Source organism: Patella vulgata, chromosome 4, assembly GCF_932274485.2.
Source record: "Patella vulgata chromosome 4, xgPatVulg1.2, whole genome shotgun sequence".
NCBI classification, from domain to species: domain Eukaryota; kingdom Metazoa; phylum Mollusca; class Gastropoda; family Patellidae; genus Patella; species Patella vulgata.
In genome coordinates, this window is record NC_065882.2 from 71,172,878 (window position 1) to 71,192,904 (window position 20,027).

The 20,027-nt window shown below is 36.4% G+C and overlaps 2 protein-coding genes across 2 annotated transcripts; one reads left to right on the top strand and one right to left on the bottom strand.

The window, feature by feature from the left end:
• Window positions 1-1,553, top strand: LOC126818048 (poly [ADP-ribose] polymerase 1-like). Its single transcript, XM_050545225.2, is given in 2 exon segments — window positions 1-1,426; window positions 1,429-1,553. Coding segments are annotated over 2 exon segments (1,494 nt in total). The 5' UTR covers window positions 1-57.
• Window positions 1,554-11,882: 10,329 nt separating this feature from the next.
• On the bottom strand, window positions 11,883-15,247 carry LOC126818475 (nucleoredoxin-like protein 2). The gene is made up of 3 exons (XM_050545920.2): window positions 15,129-15,247; window positions 14,066-14,474; window positions 11,883-13,182 (listed from the first exon to the last, which is right to left on the bottom strand). Exons 2-3 carry the CDS (start codon window positions 14,392-14,394, stop codon window positions 12,804-12,806), a joined length of 708 nt encoding a protein of 235 aa, XP_050401877.2. The 5' UTR covers window positions 14,395-14,474; window positions 15,129-15,247; the 3' UTR covers window positions 11,883-12,803.
• Window positions 15,248-20,027: the final 4,780 nt, after the last annotated feature.

Sequence of the window (20,027 nt, forward strand, 5' to 3'; positions counted from 1 at the left end):
ACACGAATTGGTGACATTAAGCCTAAAATACCGAAGACGAAGAAAGCGAAGAGTGTTATGACGGCTAAATACAATGTTCCAAACAAAATGAAACTGACGGTCAAAGGTGGTGCAGCAGTTGATTCAGATTCGAAACTAGAAGATGTTGCTCACGTTATTGAAGAACCTGGGGCAGTTTATAGTGCTGTGTTAGGAATGGTTGATGTAGCCAAGGGAACTAACTCTTATTATAAATTGCAAGCACTAGAGAAAGACACTGGAAGCGAGTGGTATTTCTTTCGATCCTGGGGTCGAGTTGGCACAACAATAGGTGGCACCAAATGTCAAAAACTTAGTTCAAGAGCTGCAGCTATTAACAGCTTTAAAACCATGTATGCAGAAAAAACAAATAATCACTGGGACAACAGAGCAAATTTTGAAAAATTTCCGAACAAGTTTTATCCACTGGAAATCGATTATGGTCAAGATGATGAAAACATTGAAAACTTAGATGGTTCCAGAGCCAGTTCCAAACTTCCTAAAAATGTTCAAGATGTCATTTGTGCTATCTTTGGTATCGACCAAATGAAGAAAGCCATGGTGGAATTTGAAATCGATTTGAAAAAAATGCCGCTGGGGAAACTTTCTAGGAGACAGATTGAAACAGCTTATTCTGTGTTGACAGAACTAAATACGCTCATTGAAACAAAAGGTTCACAAAACAAATTCTTGGATGCATCAAATCGATTTTACACCCTCATTCCACATGATTTTGGAATGAAAAAACCTCCATTGCTTGATACACCTGAAGTTATAAAAATGAAAACTGAGATGTTGGACAATCTACTGGACATTGAAGTGGCGTGCAGTTTATTGAAAGGCGGTGATGAAGGAGCCAATCCTATTTATGCGCATTACAAGAAACTCAAATGTTCCATGGATCCAATGAAGAAAAAGAGCGACATGTATGATAGATTGGTGAAATACGTTGAAAATACCCATGCTGCAACCCACAATCAGTACTCACTTCAAGTTGAAGATATATTTGAAATCAAAAGAGAAGGCGAAGAAGAAAAATACCAACCATTTGAAGATCTTCACAATCGACAGTTATTATGGCATGGTTCACGAACGACGAATTACGCTGGTATTTTATCACAAGGGTTGCGTATCGCCCCGCCAGAAGCTCCTGTCACGGGTTATATGTTCGGTAAAGGTGTTTATTTTGCCGATATGGTTTCAAAAAGTGCCAATTATTGTCAGGCTAGTAAAACTGATAGTACAGCCTACATGCTGTTATGTGAGGTGGCTCTGGGTAATCCCCACGAACTTCTCGCCAGTAGCTATGTTACATCACTACCAAAAGGAAAGCATTCAACTAAAGGTTGTGGTATGACAGTACCTGATGAGAAGGGGGCGTACATTACCGAGGATGGTGTGAAAATTCCCATGGTAAAGGAACAAATGCTACGATTGGTCGATCTAGTTTGCTATATAATGAATATATTGTCTATGACACGGCACAGATTAAAATGAAGTACATGCTAAAGATGAAATTTAATTTTAATTGGTGAAGATATATCGCAGTCCCAGAAGCCTCTACATCGAGGTTCACTTTTAGTCTCTGTGCTGTTCATTTTATATACATCGCCACTGAGGATTTGTTATCGACATGGCTTTGAGTCTATGATATATAATGCTGATGATGAATCTCAGGGGGCCAATTTCTCAGTTGAATCAGGTGTGTGCAAGGAAGAATTTATGGATGAGGCAGAATCAAATAGCGCCCAGTGACGTCAAAACAGACTTCGTTTACTTCTTTTCAAAGTTGGTGAGATTTATGCATATGGTCCAGTTTATCATATCGGAAATAGACTTCTGAAAATCCATTTTTACAGGGATTGAACTTAAAGGAGCTATATTTATACCCCCCCCCCCCCATTCCACATCCCTTGAGAAAATTTGGAGAATGGTAAAATCAAAGGTCCATTTTCTAGTATATCTGAGAATGAGAATATTTCTAAATGGTAGTTCGATGCGCCGTTTCGCCTTGAAGCTATCTAGCAAAATAGTGTAGTTCAATCTTCTAAAATCTTCTGACATCGTTTTCATTGCGTAGGAGTTACTGTCTATTGACAAGACAAACTTCTGTACACGTGAAAACTCCATAAGACATAAGACTTCTGTTCATGAATCATGTATCCCATCCAAACTTCCCGTGACATTCTGAAAACTCCTGAGATTTGTTATGATAGTAAGTAGTGAGGCAAACAATAAGAGTGGCACAAATAATCAAGTAGCGTATGAGTATCTATACTCGCAAAATCACTATCACCATGCCCCGGGTTCAACTTGTCTTGAATATTTGATACACGGAGCCCATATTTTCACAGTAAGATTGGAATCGACCAATAGTGTTTGTAATGTCTGAGATTTTACATTTAATCATATATACTACATTTTATAGGTTTGTTCTAGTTATAAAGCGGGATTTAAACTAGTTTATTGTGTACTGCTCTTTATAATAACTTTTTATTAAAGGGGCGTTTGGAGGATTAAATAAAGAGCTGACAGTTCTCACTATAATAGTTAGAACTAGATAATGTAAAGGGAATATGCTCCACTCTGAACCGAGTGGGTTTTAAACTAATTAATTTATGTAATGCTCTTTAAAATAACTTTTTTATTAAAGAGGAATTATGGAAGATTGGATAAAGAGCTGACAGTTCTCCCTACAATAGTTAGAACTAGATAATGTAAAGAGAATATGCTCCACTCTGAACCGAGATATTAGCGATTGAATTTTAGGCCTAGTCTCGATCATCATTACTAAAGACGGTACGATAAAAAACATAGTCTCGATTATCCATTTTTGGATTTAATCATCGACGAGCGTTGAGCAGCAGATCCGATTCCAATCCAGTGAAAATCCGACATATAAAATGGCATCGAGAGTTGATTATGGTCTTTTCATGTTAATAAATGTCTATTTAATTTCAGTCCTAAAGAAAGACCTGCAATAGGCAGATTTAGCTCTTGCATAATGCATGTTTAATAAGATCAGAAACATGTAATAAAATATTGTTTTACGGTATTTGTAGACCAACGTATTTTAATATTCAGTGTGAGCTATGTGAAATATATATTTCTTAAATTATATTATTGTATTTATATTGTACAGTAGATATAATCGATATCAGAAATATTGTTTTACGGTATTTGTAGACCAACGTATTTTTATATTCACTGTGAGCTATGTGAAATATATATTTCTTAAATTATATTATTGTATTTATATTGTACAGTATTAATAATCGATATCAGGGAATTAGGCGGGTATAGATAACAATACACCTAGAACAAACTGCAACAGAAATCATTTCTTTGGGAACCGTTCAGGTATGGTCTCTAGTACTTCCATAACAAAAGCGACCATTATCGGTCTTGGGGAAATTTGAATAATTAACATAAATCCAAGATGGCCGCCAGTGGACCAGAAAATCGCCAAAATCGCCAAAATCTCCGAATCGGTTGACTTTAGTGCAAATAAATGTATTAACGGCCTATAGGATATCGATACTCGCGAGTTCAAAAATGCCGACATAACCTACGATCTTATTATGACGTCGTAACGTCATTTTGATGGCATTACGTCGTTCTCATTGTGACGTCATTATCAATTGTATTGTAACTACGCTCGGAAAACTGTTGGAAACCATGAACCGCTGCAATCTGTTTCACAGAGAATTACGAAAGTCTTCTAATATCTCTGTAAAAGAATCAAGATGACTGCCTTCAACACATGACGTCACGCGACGTCAATCATTGGCTCAATGGGGCGTGCAATGTTTACATAAGACGTTACTGCTTCGGGCAGAATGCTGCCTTTTACTCATTTTTATACCCATTTACACTAAATAGGAAATAATATTTACCTACAAATACTTCAAACGTCGTTATTTATTTTTCTAATACTTAAAAAAAAATGTTTAAGAATTTAATTTGTCTGAGTAAAAAAGTAAATATTTGGGGCTCATTAAGTCGCATCGATGTCATCCTTATTCACTGCTGATCAGTGTGGAACCGCTGTACAACTCATCAAACTGAAACTCTACATCATCGTTCATCTATAGCTGGGGGACACGGTGGCTTGCTTACCTGGAGGTTCAGTGTTTGATCCCTGCGTTGGCCGAGAAAGTTCATTGGGATTTTACGGCGTGGTACCCCTTGTCAGTGGTGCAGGACAGAAGACCAGGCAAGGGACAACGTATAGTCCTTCGGATATTACGAAAAGCCGTTACGGTTCCCTTGCCAGTTGGAATTCGATATAAGAGTGTGCCGTAGTGCACTGGCGTATGCCAGTCTTCATTATCCCAGTCGGAACAGAACAGTAGGACGTTAAACCCCATTTCTTTTCATCTATAGCCATCTAATAAAAGCCGATAAGAATAGTCTACCTACTTAGAATATGAAAACAGGAACATAGTTAAAGTCAAATCTTACGAAATTATCGCTGGTCTTATTAGTCCATGTGACAGGCAGATATTCATTACCAATTTGATGAATTGGTTTAACTATGATTTTCAGTTAGCCTTAGGTCTAAAGTGTCCAAAATTGGTTGATGGACTTCCGCCGTTTTTTTTCTTATTTGAAATAGTGCGAGTCGGGGAAGCCTTCATAACTCCTCAACAGTTTCACCTATATGGATATGTAATATATCTAAAAATGTTCATAATATAATTCTGCATCTGCTGGTATATGATATATGTTGTTTAATCAATACTATCAGTTTTAAAATAAAAGATTAATCTGAAAAAAAGCAACATTTTCGATTTTTTTTTCATGTCTGTTCGTATGTTTACTAACAAATCGTGTTCAGACCCATATAAGCCAAATTATCTGTTTGGTCAACTTAAGTGATTGAATAGATATCAGAAACATTGATCATAAAAAATAATCTCAAATATGAGTGTCCCAGATCCAAGATGGCGGAAATTCAAAATGGCGACAAAATTTCCTAAAATGGCCAATATGTCAGATAATAGTCATTTCATTGTTTGATATGACATGTACTATCCAATGAGCTTACAATTAAAGATCCATTACGTAAGATTTAGATAAAGAGCTAGCCATTCTTGCTACAATAGTTCGAAAATAGATAATGTAAAATGAATAATTTGACAATTTCATTCAAATTACTCTATTGCAAGCGAAGATATTAGCCTTTGAAGGTTTGACCAGACATGTGCAATAATTTCAACAACTGTACTGGTTGCTCGAAGCTAAGTCTCGCTCCTCCATTTTTAGATTAAATCAAAATATGACTGATACGTTCTAATTTATTTAATATCGGAGAAATCCGATGCCATCGAGAGTTGATTATGGCCTGGGTCAGTTAATTAATGTCTAAATAATAATTTAGAAAACATTTCAGGCCTAAAGAAAGACCTGCAATAGGCAGATTTAGCTCTTGCACAATGTTTGTTTAATCTAAACAAAGAGTTTTAAAAATCCAAGATGGGGAAAATTCAAAATGGCGGTCCGAATTTCCATTACATGAATGACTGTTTTATATAGCTTATAATGTCTCTTTTATAAGGTTTCCAGAGTCACTGAACATGAATAAAAACTCAAAATAATGCTGAAAATGATGTTAATGATACTGCTAAAAATGACACATCCTATGCGCCCCCCCCCCCCCACACACACACACCCCATAAACAATACAATGGGGCATAATATGGAATTGATTATTTTGGATCTCACAGATCACAAGACATTTCACCAAAATAGTGAGTCATTTTAATTTCATCTACTATGCCTTTGCACCATTTTAAGCCGTATTGAGAATTATTTATGATATATCCAGTTGTTAAGAATTTAAGATCTCTTATTCGTTCAGAAATGGTAATGTGGTCCGTTTTTACATTAACGCCTCTATGCCCGGCAACTTTTGTCGTTTAGTCTAGTAGGCCTGCAACTAAAAATTTTAGCTTGCTTAGAAACACAGTTCCACTACAAGGTCCTCCCTATTAAACAAACTATACATATTTGGAAAGCTTATAACACCAGGAACACAAATCCAATTAAAATGTTTTAAGGCCAGATGAAAATTGTGATAATTGTCAAGTAAATGTTATATTTATACTAACAATTGTGAAGTTGACATAAAATTACACATATGATACCTAGGATAGGACAGGCTTATCTTTGCTCCGTGAGGTGAACGACAGGGTTCTCTACAACCAGACTCGAAATTTCTTTTGAAAAAACTGACTGTAATTTAAATGGTACTTTCTAGAGTATATCCTGATGTTTTTAGCTTATGCATATATCTTAATAATTCATCAAAAACGACATAAATTCATAACTACGCGAGAACATTGACTAGTTTAGGGACCCCCGAAACTACCATACTCCTTTTGAGTGTCCATCCCTGAAAAGGGAGGCAAAAGATATGATGTTAAAACGATAATTCATATATTATTTTACAGTTATATATATATAAAAAAATGTCTCCTTTTTATCCAATGGACAATTTATTGTTAGTTCATGTAGAAAGATATGGTGCTTATAAACGTGTTGCAAATTTCCGTATTACATGGTAGACTTCAACGTATCATATACACAATAGGTATTTATTTTACAAGTATAAAAAATGTTTCCGTTTTATCGAATGAACACTTTATTGTTAATTCGCGTGGAAAGATATGATGTTATTTCAATGAAATAACGGCAGCCATCTTTAAAGATGGCCGCCAAAATGCAATTTAGCAAAGTAACCCGGAAGTCCATCAACCAAATTTCAACACTTCAGCCACCAGGCTAACTGAAAATCATGGTTGAATTTATTCATCAAGTTGGTAATGATGTTCCAAAATCCCAGGTCTGTCACATGGACTATATTGGAAAAATGCCATTTTAGTACTAAGTTCTTTTGAGCAAATCTGAATAGGCTAATGGAACAATAGAACAAGCGCACCTTAACGTTGGCAAATACGTAAGACAATATGAACATAACATGATTCAACTGCAGGTTGTGATATCATAAAAAGTCATGGACACTCGACTTGCTTTGGGGGTATGTTGACAGATGAACTTATCGCCCCAATAGAACCACTGAGTTGCACACGCGACTGATACACGCAATAGCGCCATACACGCGGGAGGGGTTTATTGTCAAATTTAACACTTCAAGGAAGGGTTGATGAAAACTGCCGTGTGCTAGTTTATCCTATCCATGTTTGCTTTCCTATCGGTTCTTGCATAAGATTTACTGTGTAGTGTATCGTTGCTTTAGTGTGTTACGTTTAATTTGATCGGGAGACGTGTTCGTCGACGTCAACGTCAACCGACAACACTGCAAGAATTGGCCGTGGCACATGTTTATGTTCATGTGAAGGCAATTGGCCTGTTATTATCATACACTGGTTACCTCTAATAAAAACAGCAGTGCATTTCCGCAGTTTTGTATTGTTTCTGAATATCCCCTACTTTTTTGAAGAGTATATTATAATTTTATTTCTAAAGCGCTACATTATAGCAATAGTTATTTCTAAGCGCTGTGCAGGCATATACATGCAATATAGATGATTAATATCTACATTCAAGTTAAACCAACTGTGTCTATATATTTTTTAAGTCTTACGTCGAGCTGTATAAACTCCAATGGCTGGTTAACAATGCGTAATTAAAGACTATAATTGGATCTTTGTAGAAATAATCATAGTAATTAAATTAAGGTGTCATACGATTGCACATAATATAAACTACGATATCATAACATTCTTTAATTACAATTCTCAGTAGGGGAGGGGTATAATTTATTGTGTAACATTGTGATTATAATCAAAACAATAAATCCCGTCCTATACTCCAAACAAGACATAGCAAGAAATACCTCCTATTGCGAACAGTTTAATATACCTAGAATTTTCTACACCAACTCGGGGGATTGGATGGCCGAATGGTTAGCACGCGCGCTGTATCATACGGTCTGTCATTGAGTCAACTGGCGAGGTTTCGATTCCCCGGTTGTACGTAGGGTCGCCTTTCCAACCTCGTGGGTTTTCTCCGGGTCCTCCGGTTTCCTCCCACAGCTAAAGACCCCTACGCGCAAACGAAGTATTGAAATAAAATTGAACCATGTGTTAGTCCCGAAATGACCTAGTTTGTGTCGAGTGGACGTTATACCCCATTTCTCTCTCTCTCTCTCTCTCTCTCCCTCTGTCTCTCTCTCTCTATACCAACTCTATTACATCCAGATATTTAAAGCGTGTTAACAATATATTCATTTAAGAGAAACTATGCTATTTCGAGATTAACATATCGTACAATTCATATTGATTTGACGATCGACCTCCTATTTACAAAACTACGAACTACAGTATAAACATGGTTTAGAAACTCTATCTGAACTACAGGGTACGTCATGATTAAGATACTACAGGGTACATCATAATTTAGAGACTATATGAACTACATGGTACACCGAAGTACAGGGTACTTCATGGTTTAGACACTCTATCCGAACTACAGGGTACATGATTGTTTAGACTCTCTATCCGAACTACATGATACATCGTGGTTTAGAGAAACTCGACTCCCGGTCCGTCCCTTGTAACACCAAGGCCGATAGTTATTCATTTCACGACCGACACTTGTAATTGCCACAGTAGTACATTTTATCACAAGCACGGGACACTTTGGCCTCACGAGGGATTCACACTCTATTGGAGGTCCGGTGGGGTACTCTCCTTGCTTTTATAAAAATGACCATAATAAAAAGTTTTCTGTAATTTGTCCTGATGTTTCTAACTTACTCACAAATTTGGTGTGTGGCAATCCTATTTGAAGTAAGTTTTGAACCCAACATTGAATTCAGTAACCCTAAAAATCCTTATTTTGGTTTCAGTTTTGGTTGTCGTTTTAAATTTACACCATCTGGACCATTCTTAATTAGTTTTTGTAGATAGAGATTGAACCCAACAATCACCAAACCCATATATAAGACATATACCAAGCCATATCCAACGGAAAAAAATGACAGTTAATTCAAATTCCATCTATTTAGATTTCATTTTGCCGGCCATTTTGAATTTCTACCATCAAGAATACTCGGAATTTATTTTTGAGATCAGAGTTGATCCCAACAACTCCAAAACACATATATAAGATATATTACCAAATTCTGAGACTTTGGACTAAATTTTGCCGGACATTTTGAATTTCTGCCATCATGGATTTATTTTGAGATCAGTATTGAACCCGGCGACACCGAGAACCGTGTAAATGACATGTTACAATAATATCCAACAGGTAAAAATGACGATTAAATTAATATCAGCTGTCGGAGACCGATAACCATATCAAAGACAGCAAAGGTCATATCTTACGAGACTATCGCTGCCCTTTGATTACCATATTTATGGGTTTTTTTAAAATTCCATTATATTACCAAATTTGGCAGGCATTTTGAAAGAAATGCCCGGCGCCATATCAAAAATACATTTTTTAAATTGATGTTTGTCAAATTGAATTTTTCGGCACATTTCGCTCGCATAATCCCTCTGTGTTTGAGGAATTTAAAAATAAATTATTTATCCTCCCACTACTAAAACACACTTATTACGAGATATGTCTCTTCGAAAATTCCTGAAGACCGCCATATTCAATTATGTTGATTACGTCATTTTGTCTGACATATTTATCATTGAACTAAACTGCATTGGTTTCTTTTGCAATTTGTTTAAGGTAAAACGCTATCCCACCCAACATAATAATACTGCAAGAAGTATATAAAGCTGTAAGACGCCATGGTGCGTCATGGTTTTTGTGGCGTCATAGTTGGGACCAAAAATGGCGCCTGGAAATGAGTTGTCTTAACTTTCCCTATACATGGCTTTGGTTACGGTAAGGTCGTAGGGATAAAATGGCAGCATTTTTTAACTCGCGAGTATCGATTTCCTATAGGTCGGTAATACATTTATTTGCACTAAAGTACACGGTTTCAGAGATTTCGTCGATTTTCTGGTCCACTGGCGGCCATCTTGCAATTATGTTAATTATTCAAATTTCCCCAAGACCGATAACGGCCGCTTTTGTTATGGGAGTACTAGAGGCCATACCTGAACGGTTCCCAAAGAAATGATTTCTGTTGCAGTTTGTTCTAGGTCCCCCGACACATATTGTTATCTCTACCCACCTAAATAGGTGCTCTCAATGTACCTGTATTTTGTAGTTATTGTATAAATAATTCAATAAAACAGATCTTTTTGGCAGGGATGGATTATAGTGTGTCCGGCGTGGCTTCTCCTCAGTGATGCAGGACGAAGGGACTAACCAGCAACGGTGTCTAGTCGTTCTGATGGTGTGCACGTAAAACAACCCTTAAAGGGACAATATTGGTGTCAGTCATTATCACATATGTGATAGAACTAATTAAACACGTTCCAAATATAATTTTATCACAGAGATCATTGCTACGATAGCTGAGTAATACAGGTTTCCTGAATCGGAAGTGACGAACGCCAAAGGAAAACACGAGCCATCCCTCTATGTAACCGACTGAAGTGACGAGTGATAACAGATACATGGGCGAATTTCTGCTCACTAATAATTCCTTCCAAGACCAAAAGTTGTTGTTTGAGACTGTGAGAGGATATGTGATAATGACTGATACCAATATTGTCCTTTAATAGTTGGAATTTGAAATAAGAGTAGGCCACTGTGGCGCCGACACTGAAAAACGTCCCTCATAGTACATTGCCAGCCTTCCCTAGCCTGCTTTGTGTAGAAAAGTAGGAGGACGTTAAACACCATTTTGTTTCATTTCCAGACGTTTTAAGAAACCTGTCCATTTACCGCCCCACATCGTGATGTAATGCGACCCCATATTGCTACAGCTCCAGTGCATTCATGCACCTTCCATACTTTTTTGTGGACACTCAAAGTTGAATTCTAAAGATCTCTGATAATTTCTACCAGATTACACTTGCTCTTTTTGTAAAATCAAGTGAACACTACTAGCAACGCTATCCGATCGAATTCCATAGGTTGGAACTGCGCTGGTGCTCTATTCAGGGGGAGTCACGGTGGCTAGGTGGGTAAGGCGCTGGCTCGCTATCCTGGAGGTCGGGTGTTCGATCCCTGCATTGGCCGAGAAAGTTCATCCTGATTTTCCGACGTGGTTTCCCCTTGTCAGTGATGCAGGACGGAGGGCCTGACAAGGACAGCTGTCTAGTCCTTCGGATGAGACGAAAAACCGAGGTCCCGTGTAAACATTGGAATGCACGTAAAAGATCCCTTGGCAGTTGGAATTCGATATAAGAGTAGGCGATAGTGCCGCTGCCCGGGCAAAATTTCCCCCATAGCACATTGTATGGCGTATGCCCGTCTTCATTAGCCCAGTATAGGAGCAGAACAGTAGGACGTTAAACCCCATTTCATTTCATTTCGCTCTATTCAGGACAGGCTAGTGTTGATTTGATTATTGTGTCGCTACCCATGTTTGCCGGATGGTAATAAAATATACGCTACTTTATATTCTCTCTGATTAGTTCTAATTTGAACAGTGTGTGTCCGTCTTTGAGATTAATGCCACTGAGATTGTAGGTTAGGGTAAGCATTGGGGCTAGGTCCAGGGTTAGTGTTAGGGTTGGGATTAGCGCTAGCCCTGTTTACATCTCGTGACCTTTGACCAAACTTGACCAAATGCATGTATAGTCCAACAATTAATTCCCAATTAATGGAATAAAATGAACTATTTAGTCCCGAAATGACCTAGTTTGTCTCGAGTGAACGGTAAATCCTATGGTCTGCGGTATGTGCCAGAGGACAGGGATGTTGTTGGACGTTCATAAAACTGAGTTTACGTTAAACATACATTATGCAAGAGCTAAATTACAGGTCTTTATTAGGCTTCAGAAATTGTTAATTAGACCTTTATTTACATGACAAGCTCAAAATCAACTCTGTAGACCTTCGGATGGCTCGGATACAGCTTGGATTTAAACAGTCGCCCATTTAAAATTAAGCCAATAAATGGCCGACCAAGCTAACGTTTACCGTTAATCACTGTCGGACATCCCTTTAAAGATTCATTCCCACAAAAGTATTTATCGGGTGTTTATTTCCAATAAAAGTATGGCAATTAAAAGTAGAGACACCCAATCTTACTAGAAAAATACTAGATTCCCTGAAAAAACAACCACGGGGAACACTCAGAACAAAAATGAGAGGGTGTCACCAATTGGCAGCCCACCGATTAGGATTGTCTACTTGAGTGACTTCAACGGTTGCCCGCGTAGATGTCTGACCTATTTCCGTTCTATATAAGGGAGAGCTTATTATGTTGATAAACTTAATGGTGAGTGGACATGGAAAAAGTGAGACACTTTTAAAACGTATAACAGTTTCTGAGATAAAACGCGGAAAAAGACTTGGACAGGGGATAATCCGAGAATTTACCCAGGCTTTCATATTTATGGTAAATGGACAGCGATTAAAGACAACGCCATCTTTTATATGCAATAAATTCTGAATTCTCCCCCGGTTTGGCACCTGTAGCTAGTTTCCTAGACCGCCAAGTCACGTAACACAAAAATGACTATTTAAAATAGGGGTATTTCCTGAAAGATTAATTAGTTTGAATATGTTTTTAGTCCAAATATATCATCAGTTTGAACATGGGAAGGTATCTTTAATATCAGAGGATAAATATAAGTTCGAATGATTGGTACAAATTTTTAATTGGTGAATAAAATATCATCGATCGTCCACTATATCAATGTTTCTGACATATTCCCCTTGGTTTGTATCTTTTTTTATGTTGATATCAGGTAACTGTTTTCTATAATTTGGTCTTTAATTTCAATCGCTTCATCTTTGATTTCTATAATATCCTTACCATATTCACTATCACTATCCACAATATTATCTAACTGATCTGTCTCTGTTGGTGTAGCTGTGCCTATAGGAGTAACGTCCCCTGTTTCATTATTAGTACCGGTTATCGCCTCTGGTGACTTTGTAGCGTTGGCCTTTTCTGCGCTATTTATGTGTGAATTATTTAACCAGTTTCTAAAACAGTTAATTCCTTTATCCTGTATATCTTTCCTCCCCTTCAGCGTTACTGTATCACCATCTTCTTTGATGACAACTAATTTTGGTATGGCTGTTATATGGTACTTATTGAGTAGAGTTCTGTGGATAGAAATTGTAGGATAAAATGTCAGGGGCGGGTCCAGGAATTCTTGCAAGAGTGGGGTTTGCCAGGTTCTTGTTAAGGAAATTTGACAGTTGACAATACATGATGCCATCATCGTTTCCAAATTACGTAGGCATACATACACACTGTGATTTTTGAAGAGAGAAATCCAACACCCCGTTAGAGGTCAAATTTTATTATGAATTAATAGGATCACATGGTGACTCAATTTTATTAATGCAAAGCATTAATTTTGATTTTACATATGTCTAAATCATTTTAATAAAAGAAAAGTGGTATGTATCCATCAATATCACTGTACGAAGCTTCAATGTATTAAATTATTAAGTGGATCTTTGTACATGTGTATTTATTGTATATTTAAACGTATTAAATTATGAATTAACTAGGCATTCTAATTGAATAATTTACTTATATCCATTGTGTATATTGTATATATATGTTTACATGATAATTATCAATGATCGATGTAAAAATAGATTTATATTTATTAAATTATTTGCAGTTATATATACATATGCTGTGATAATTGATCATCTTGACATATTTATATTAAATATCTAATATTCTACAATTTATATTTAATATTAAATTCAGACTCGGAATATTATATCTATCTGTCAATCATATTTATATTCCTTGAGTAATTTCTTACGATAATTCGAATTCATCTTGTTTTGTTTTGCTTTTTTTTGGGGGGGGGGGGGGCTAAAAATTGTGATGACAAATTGTTCTATGGACCTTTGGTCTTTCATATATGAAAATAAAGATTATTATTATTATTATATAAAATTATTATCTCGCGCTTTGAATGCCCATCCCATCCCACCATATTTTTCTTTTTAAACAAATACTCACTCTTTAAAAGTGTCATCATAGGGTAACGCCAACCAATCTTCGTGATTTTGAATAAAATATTCCTCCATTGAATCTTTACTATGATCTAAACTTATAAACACGACTTGAAAATCACACCCTTTCTCCTTTAACTCTTTGTAAAATTCATTTAGTACTGACGTAAACTTCTGGCACGGTGGACACCAAGATGCCGAGAAATAAAGGGCAACAACTTGCCCCTTTAAAACTTCCTCACTTGAAATATCGCCTCGGAATTCAGTTCTAATTTCACCGTTTAATTCCACCCGGGTCTTTGAAAAGAGTTTGTGATCTTTGAAAAATTGAGACATCTTTAAAATAAGACTGTTGGGTCAGGAGCAAAGCATGTCTATAATTACAGCGAATCCTTCTTCTCGTTTTTCGTTACACTCTAGAATACAAACAAATAATATTTAATTGCGTACAAATCCTAATTCTATAAGAAGGATAATTCACGTATAACCGTCGGATTGGCGCACTAATCTTAAGATTAAGGAACAGCGTGAATGGAGCCAATGTAGCCAGTATATGTGCGTGTGTATGTGGTGGGGGTGGGGTAAATACATATTAAAGGTGATTAAGAGAAGGGGGTGGGGGGTGATTCTCATTTGTTTGGTATGTCTGGTAAAATTAAATGTTCATAGCGGCTGACGCAGGGACTGGAGGGGGGTGGGGTAGTTATGTGCATAGATATTCTAAGCATTGAAACGAACTGCTATAATATTTTATTATCTCTATATATTATTCCATGTTCCAGCTTTACACTATATTAATTATATTTTACAATCTACCCATTCCCATTTTGGTGCTGTTTATATATGATGTGACATTAAATGAACTAAACTGAAACTTTCTATTTTTACCTAATGCTTGAAAAATTACAGATTTAGATATATTTCTGTGAATGAAGATGAAGATATTAATCTTGTCTGTATAGACGAAGACGAAGATATTAATTATGTCTGTGGAGAAGAAGATATTAATTATGACGGGAGATATTATACGTTCTATGTATTCTAACTTATAAGCTATGTTGACCACATACCATATTATCAATCAGTTGACCTGATAGGATCTATATCTTTCCTTGTTTACATAACGCGACACATCAATAAAACCACACCGACCGTCTCCATTCTCAAAAGTCAGGTTTAAACACGCAGTAGTCTCGATTAAACAGACCCATTAGCGCGGCGGGAATATTTATTCCTTTCAAAATTCTTAACTGGACTGGTCGAATATTGTTATATCGCAAATTCTACGTCGCACATAACAACGGAACATTGACTCTTCTATTGCTCAATATTTGATCATTTATAATTAATTTTATAGACCAACAAATTGTAGAAGCTAATTGACAATCTTCCAAAGAATTTAATACTCCTACCTTTTACGATTGCTAATATTTTGAGTTGTCGGGTCTATCTCTCTGTTTATGTTAAAATACATTTATTAATGACGTTATTATAGATAAGAGGAATCTATCAACGCCAATGCCGCTATGAAAAGAAACAAATGATTTGCTAGCCCTGTCAATTAACCACTGGTTTGTCTACTAGGGAGCTTAGTGTTTAAATCAAATTTTTATCCTCCAGAGACATCAAAAAATAACCAAATATTATTTTAACTCATTTAAATCTGTAATTAAAAAAAAGTGCATTTTCAACAGGTCTATTCTACAGTCACGAAATATTTATCCGTGACATCATAAAACAATAACGTCACGGCCGCTATGACGTTATAACACAATTGTAATGTTGCGATGGTGAAGATTTTGTTATGTTGTCACAAAGAACATAACGATTGTCGCATATTTTAGAAATGGGTTAAACACATATTGTTGCGACAAAATAATATGGGGATGATTTTTGGATTTATTTTCCGAAAAAAGGGAAATTAATGACATGATCCTGGCAAGATGGAAGATATGAGTTTTCTTCAAGGAGGCTTAGAAAATCTAAAACTTATTGCCGACAATGTATGGAATGTTTATGATTATGACACAGAATTTAGAGACATTTTTGCGAATATTTCACGGAGAGAGAGTTTGATAAGCCATCGATTTGAGTCTCTTTCGTCGGCTGATATTTTATCCGATCTTCAATACACTATTCAAGATCCCACACCAACTTCAGGGGAGAATTGTGATAATATATTTGACGGAGAAATGTAAGTTTTTAATAAATTGTGTTGTTTTATTTAAAACAAATTTGTAAACATTAGACTAGATCAACATTGTTCTTGGGTTTGCACCTACTGCCTTGCCGTTCTAATGTACAGTTTACAGCATGTAATATGTAGACTCTTCCTCTAAATCTGCGTTTACCTTTCGGCAAGCGCATTCATTGGGTAGATAGATAGATCTACTAGATCTATTTCCCGTCAAATATAAATCTGCGTTTACTTTTCGACAAGTTTATTTATTTGGTAGATCTAAAGTCTAGGACTATTCCATTTGATTGGTTTGCCGTGAAATATTTCTGAATTTTGACAGAGACATAGCACTCCTTCATATATAATATAGTAACTTTATAAAAAAAATGGATAGGCCTATTTATCACATTTTTTGAACATGATTAGCCCACTAATATTATATAGATCTAGATCTAAAAAGGTTAATAATTATTTTTTGAAAAAAGGCACGGGTGCCCTTATCTCAATTTTGCAAAATTTCACCGAGAATATACCACAAGATGCCTTCACCAACCTTTAGTTTACGTGCATGTACGTACGGGTCGATTTTCTTTCTTTTTGTGTGTGTGGGGGGGGGGCTGCCCGAAAAATAAATCTACATAAAATTTAATTTACCAGTCAGGGCGCCGGATCACCATCAGTGAAATTAGCTAAGAACTAAAATGTTTACATTGACTGATATAGTGTATTATTCATCATCACACCTAGATCTAATTAGTAATTATAATCAACCAAAATTCTGATAAAATTGTATTTTACCATGTGACCTTTATTCTAATTTAAGTCCTTTATCGCCTACTTTTTTTTCAATCTCAGTGTAATTTATTTTACTGCTTCTTAGATTTCAGTTAAAGGATGAATCAGGGGATGGCGTAACGTATCCGTATTTGAATTATGAAGATAGCGATAACAAGGTCAGCTAATCTATTTTTTTTTAAAAAAAACAAACCCAACAAACTACATGTAGTTAATATAATATAGTTCTCAGTTAAGCCTATTTCCCGAAAATCATGGTTTTTCGTCGTGTTGATAGATCATGAATTGTGGATCGACAAAAATACACGTTCTTTTAGTAAGGGTAAAATGCTACGTTTGATCCATCAGCTCAGCGAGCCAGTGGCTCAGTGTGTTCGGAAGATCCCATGTGCTTCAACGTGTTTAAACCCTCCTTTGCCAGTTATAGGACGAAGAGGGGGCAGAAAACCCCAGCGCCTAGTCGCAAAAAACGAACCCCGTGTACATATTGGCAGGTAAATTTCTGCTCGTATGTCCATCTCCATTACCCAACTTGGTCACGTTGGTGCAGAAGTACGTTAAACCAGAGACTATGGTTAAACCCCATTTCATTTCATGCAATTTCATTGCATGCAATTTCATTGCATGCAATTTCTTTTAAAAACATACATTATGTACGAGCTGAATCTGCCTATTATAGGTCTTTCTTTAGGCCTGAAATGTGTTCTAAATTATTAATTAGAAATTAATTAACTGATCCAGGTCATAATCAACTCTCGATTGCATCGGATTTGTCCGATATTAAATAGATTAGAACGGTTCAGTCATATTTTGATTTAATCTAAAAAAGAATGGAGGAGCGAGACTTAGCTTCGAACAACCAGTACGGTAGTTGAAATTATTGCACACGTCTTGTCAAACCTTCAAAGGCTAATATCTTCGCTCGCAATAGAGTAATTTGAATGAAATTTTCAAATTATTCATTTTACATTATCCATTTTCGAACTATTATAGCAAAAATGGCTAGCTCTTTATCTAAATCTTACATAATGTATATTCTGACACTATTTAGTTTCACTTTTCTTCTTAAAAATTCGGGTTTTGATTATGTTTAAACTTATTTTTCAGATTGAGAATGCATACTGGGAAGACTTAAAAACCGTTGGAAGTGGCCGACAAGCAGAAATTAATGTCACCTTTAACAACGCATTTGACCCTAGATTGTAAGTCATGAGTAGTTTTATTGGTGACCGAGTATCAATGATAAACAAGCTATGTAAAAATGTGATTCAAACATACAAATCTCTCGGCGTGGTTCTGGAATTGAGTTCCTCTTTGACATTTCGTCTTTTTTTGCTGAATACGTTCCTAGATAAGCCACTGTCGGAATTAACTTCATATGACCACAAGAAAATAAAAACATTTTTGAGCTATTTTTTTGCGGTACCCTTGAGGAAAGTCTATCCCCAAACTACTTTTAAAGAATAGTTCAACAGCATAAAACATTTGAAGACATTACAGTGTCTGTCCAATCGCTTTTTTTTTTATCAACGAACCCTTTATAATGTGGATAATGAATTTAAACTTTGATATGTTACCAATTATATTAAAAAATTTGATCATGTTTCAACGACATTTGTACTAAATGTAGTTGCGCCAGAGTTAATGTAGTAACTCTACAGTTTCTAGTTTTAATAAAAACATATTCATATTTCTTATTTACTTGCCACACAAGCAGGCGGCTTCCGGGCCGCGTGGCCAAGTATCTACATGTAAAATAACTTTTATAATACGAATGACCGTATGTTTATTTGTTTTCTAGAAGTTTTGCCGGACTTGGTGGAGACTGTTGCTTTTTGGATGATTTGGAACAAGATATAAGTGTTCAACACAATGTGTACATGAATGTAGAAGATGTAGCAGACATTGTAGATGAATATCACAATAAATATAGATTATTCTTAAATAGGTTAAATGGCAGTCGAAACGAAAAGGCCAAGATAAACAAAAGGATCCTCTTAGGTCAACCAAAGAAGCAGCACACCTCACCATTAAAGGCTTTTGACATCAAAACCTGCTGGAAAGATGAAGAAGAAAGACAATTAGTTGACAAATTAGATACAATGGCTTTGAGGAACATATGGAAGGGAAGCAATCCGGTAGGTGAAAGTCACAATGTAACCCCAGATCCCAATCATGTTTGCAGTCAACCCATAATGAATGTTGATGCTATGACACCAAGTCCGAATTTGGCCAAGACACGAACTGGTCGAACTCCAGGTGGAAGAGTCAACAAGAATATTCAACCAACAAACTCTTGCAATGTTACAACCACAACCGATAGCACGGATGTATCCAGTCAGTTGCCGATGGAGTCCTACAACATATGGGCCAATGTTTGGTCCACTGGAATTCGCAGAGAACAGCCTCCAGATATCACACCTGGACTGTCATTGCATTCTCAAAATATTCCAAGACCAAACGAAAACGTCGAGGAAGGATTAAAGACTAAGGGTACTTCAAAGGCTTTTTCGGAAACAAGTGTATTCCACGATGACGGAAAGTCGATCCCAGTTCTAACGTCAACGCGTCACCAAGATAGAGACAGGGCCCGAGCCAAATCAATGAGAAGCGAATCATCGCTCACAAAGATTGGTACGTCGAATTTACCGTCAGTACCCAAGTTACACTCGCCAAGAGAAACAACCCAGTCTAGTTTTGTTGAGGGCGGTTTTTATTCAGAGGTTTCTAAGAACCCAGCTCGAGGTCGATCAGAGATTTTCCCTAAAGAATCAGATTATGCACATCTTCAGCCTGGTCTGTTTTCCTTACTTCATGAACCTGAAATTTCTAAAGTTCCGAATTCAGATCCCTTTTCGTGGACATCTAAGAACCCAGCTTGGGATCAATCGGAGATTTTCCCTAAAGAATCAGATTATGAACATCTTCAGCCTAGCCAGTCTTCCTTACATCATAAACCTGAAATTTCTAAAGTTCCGATTTCAGATCCCTTTTC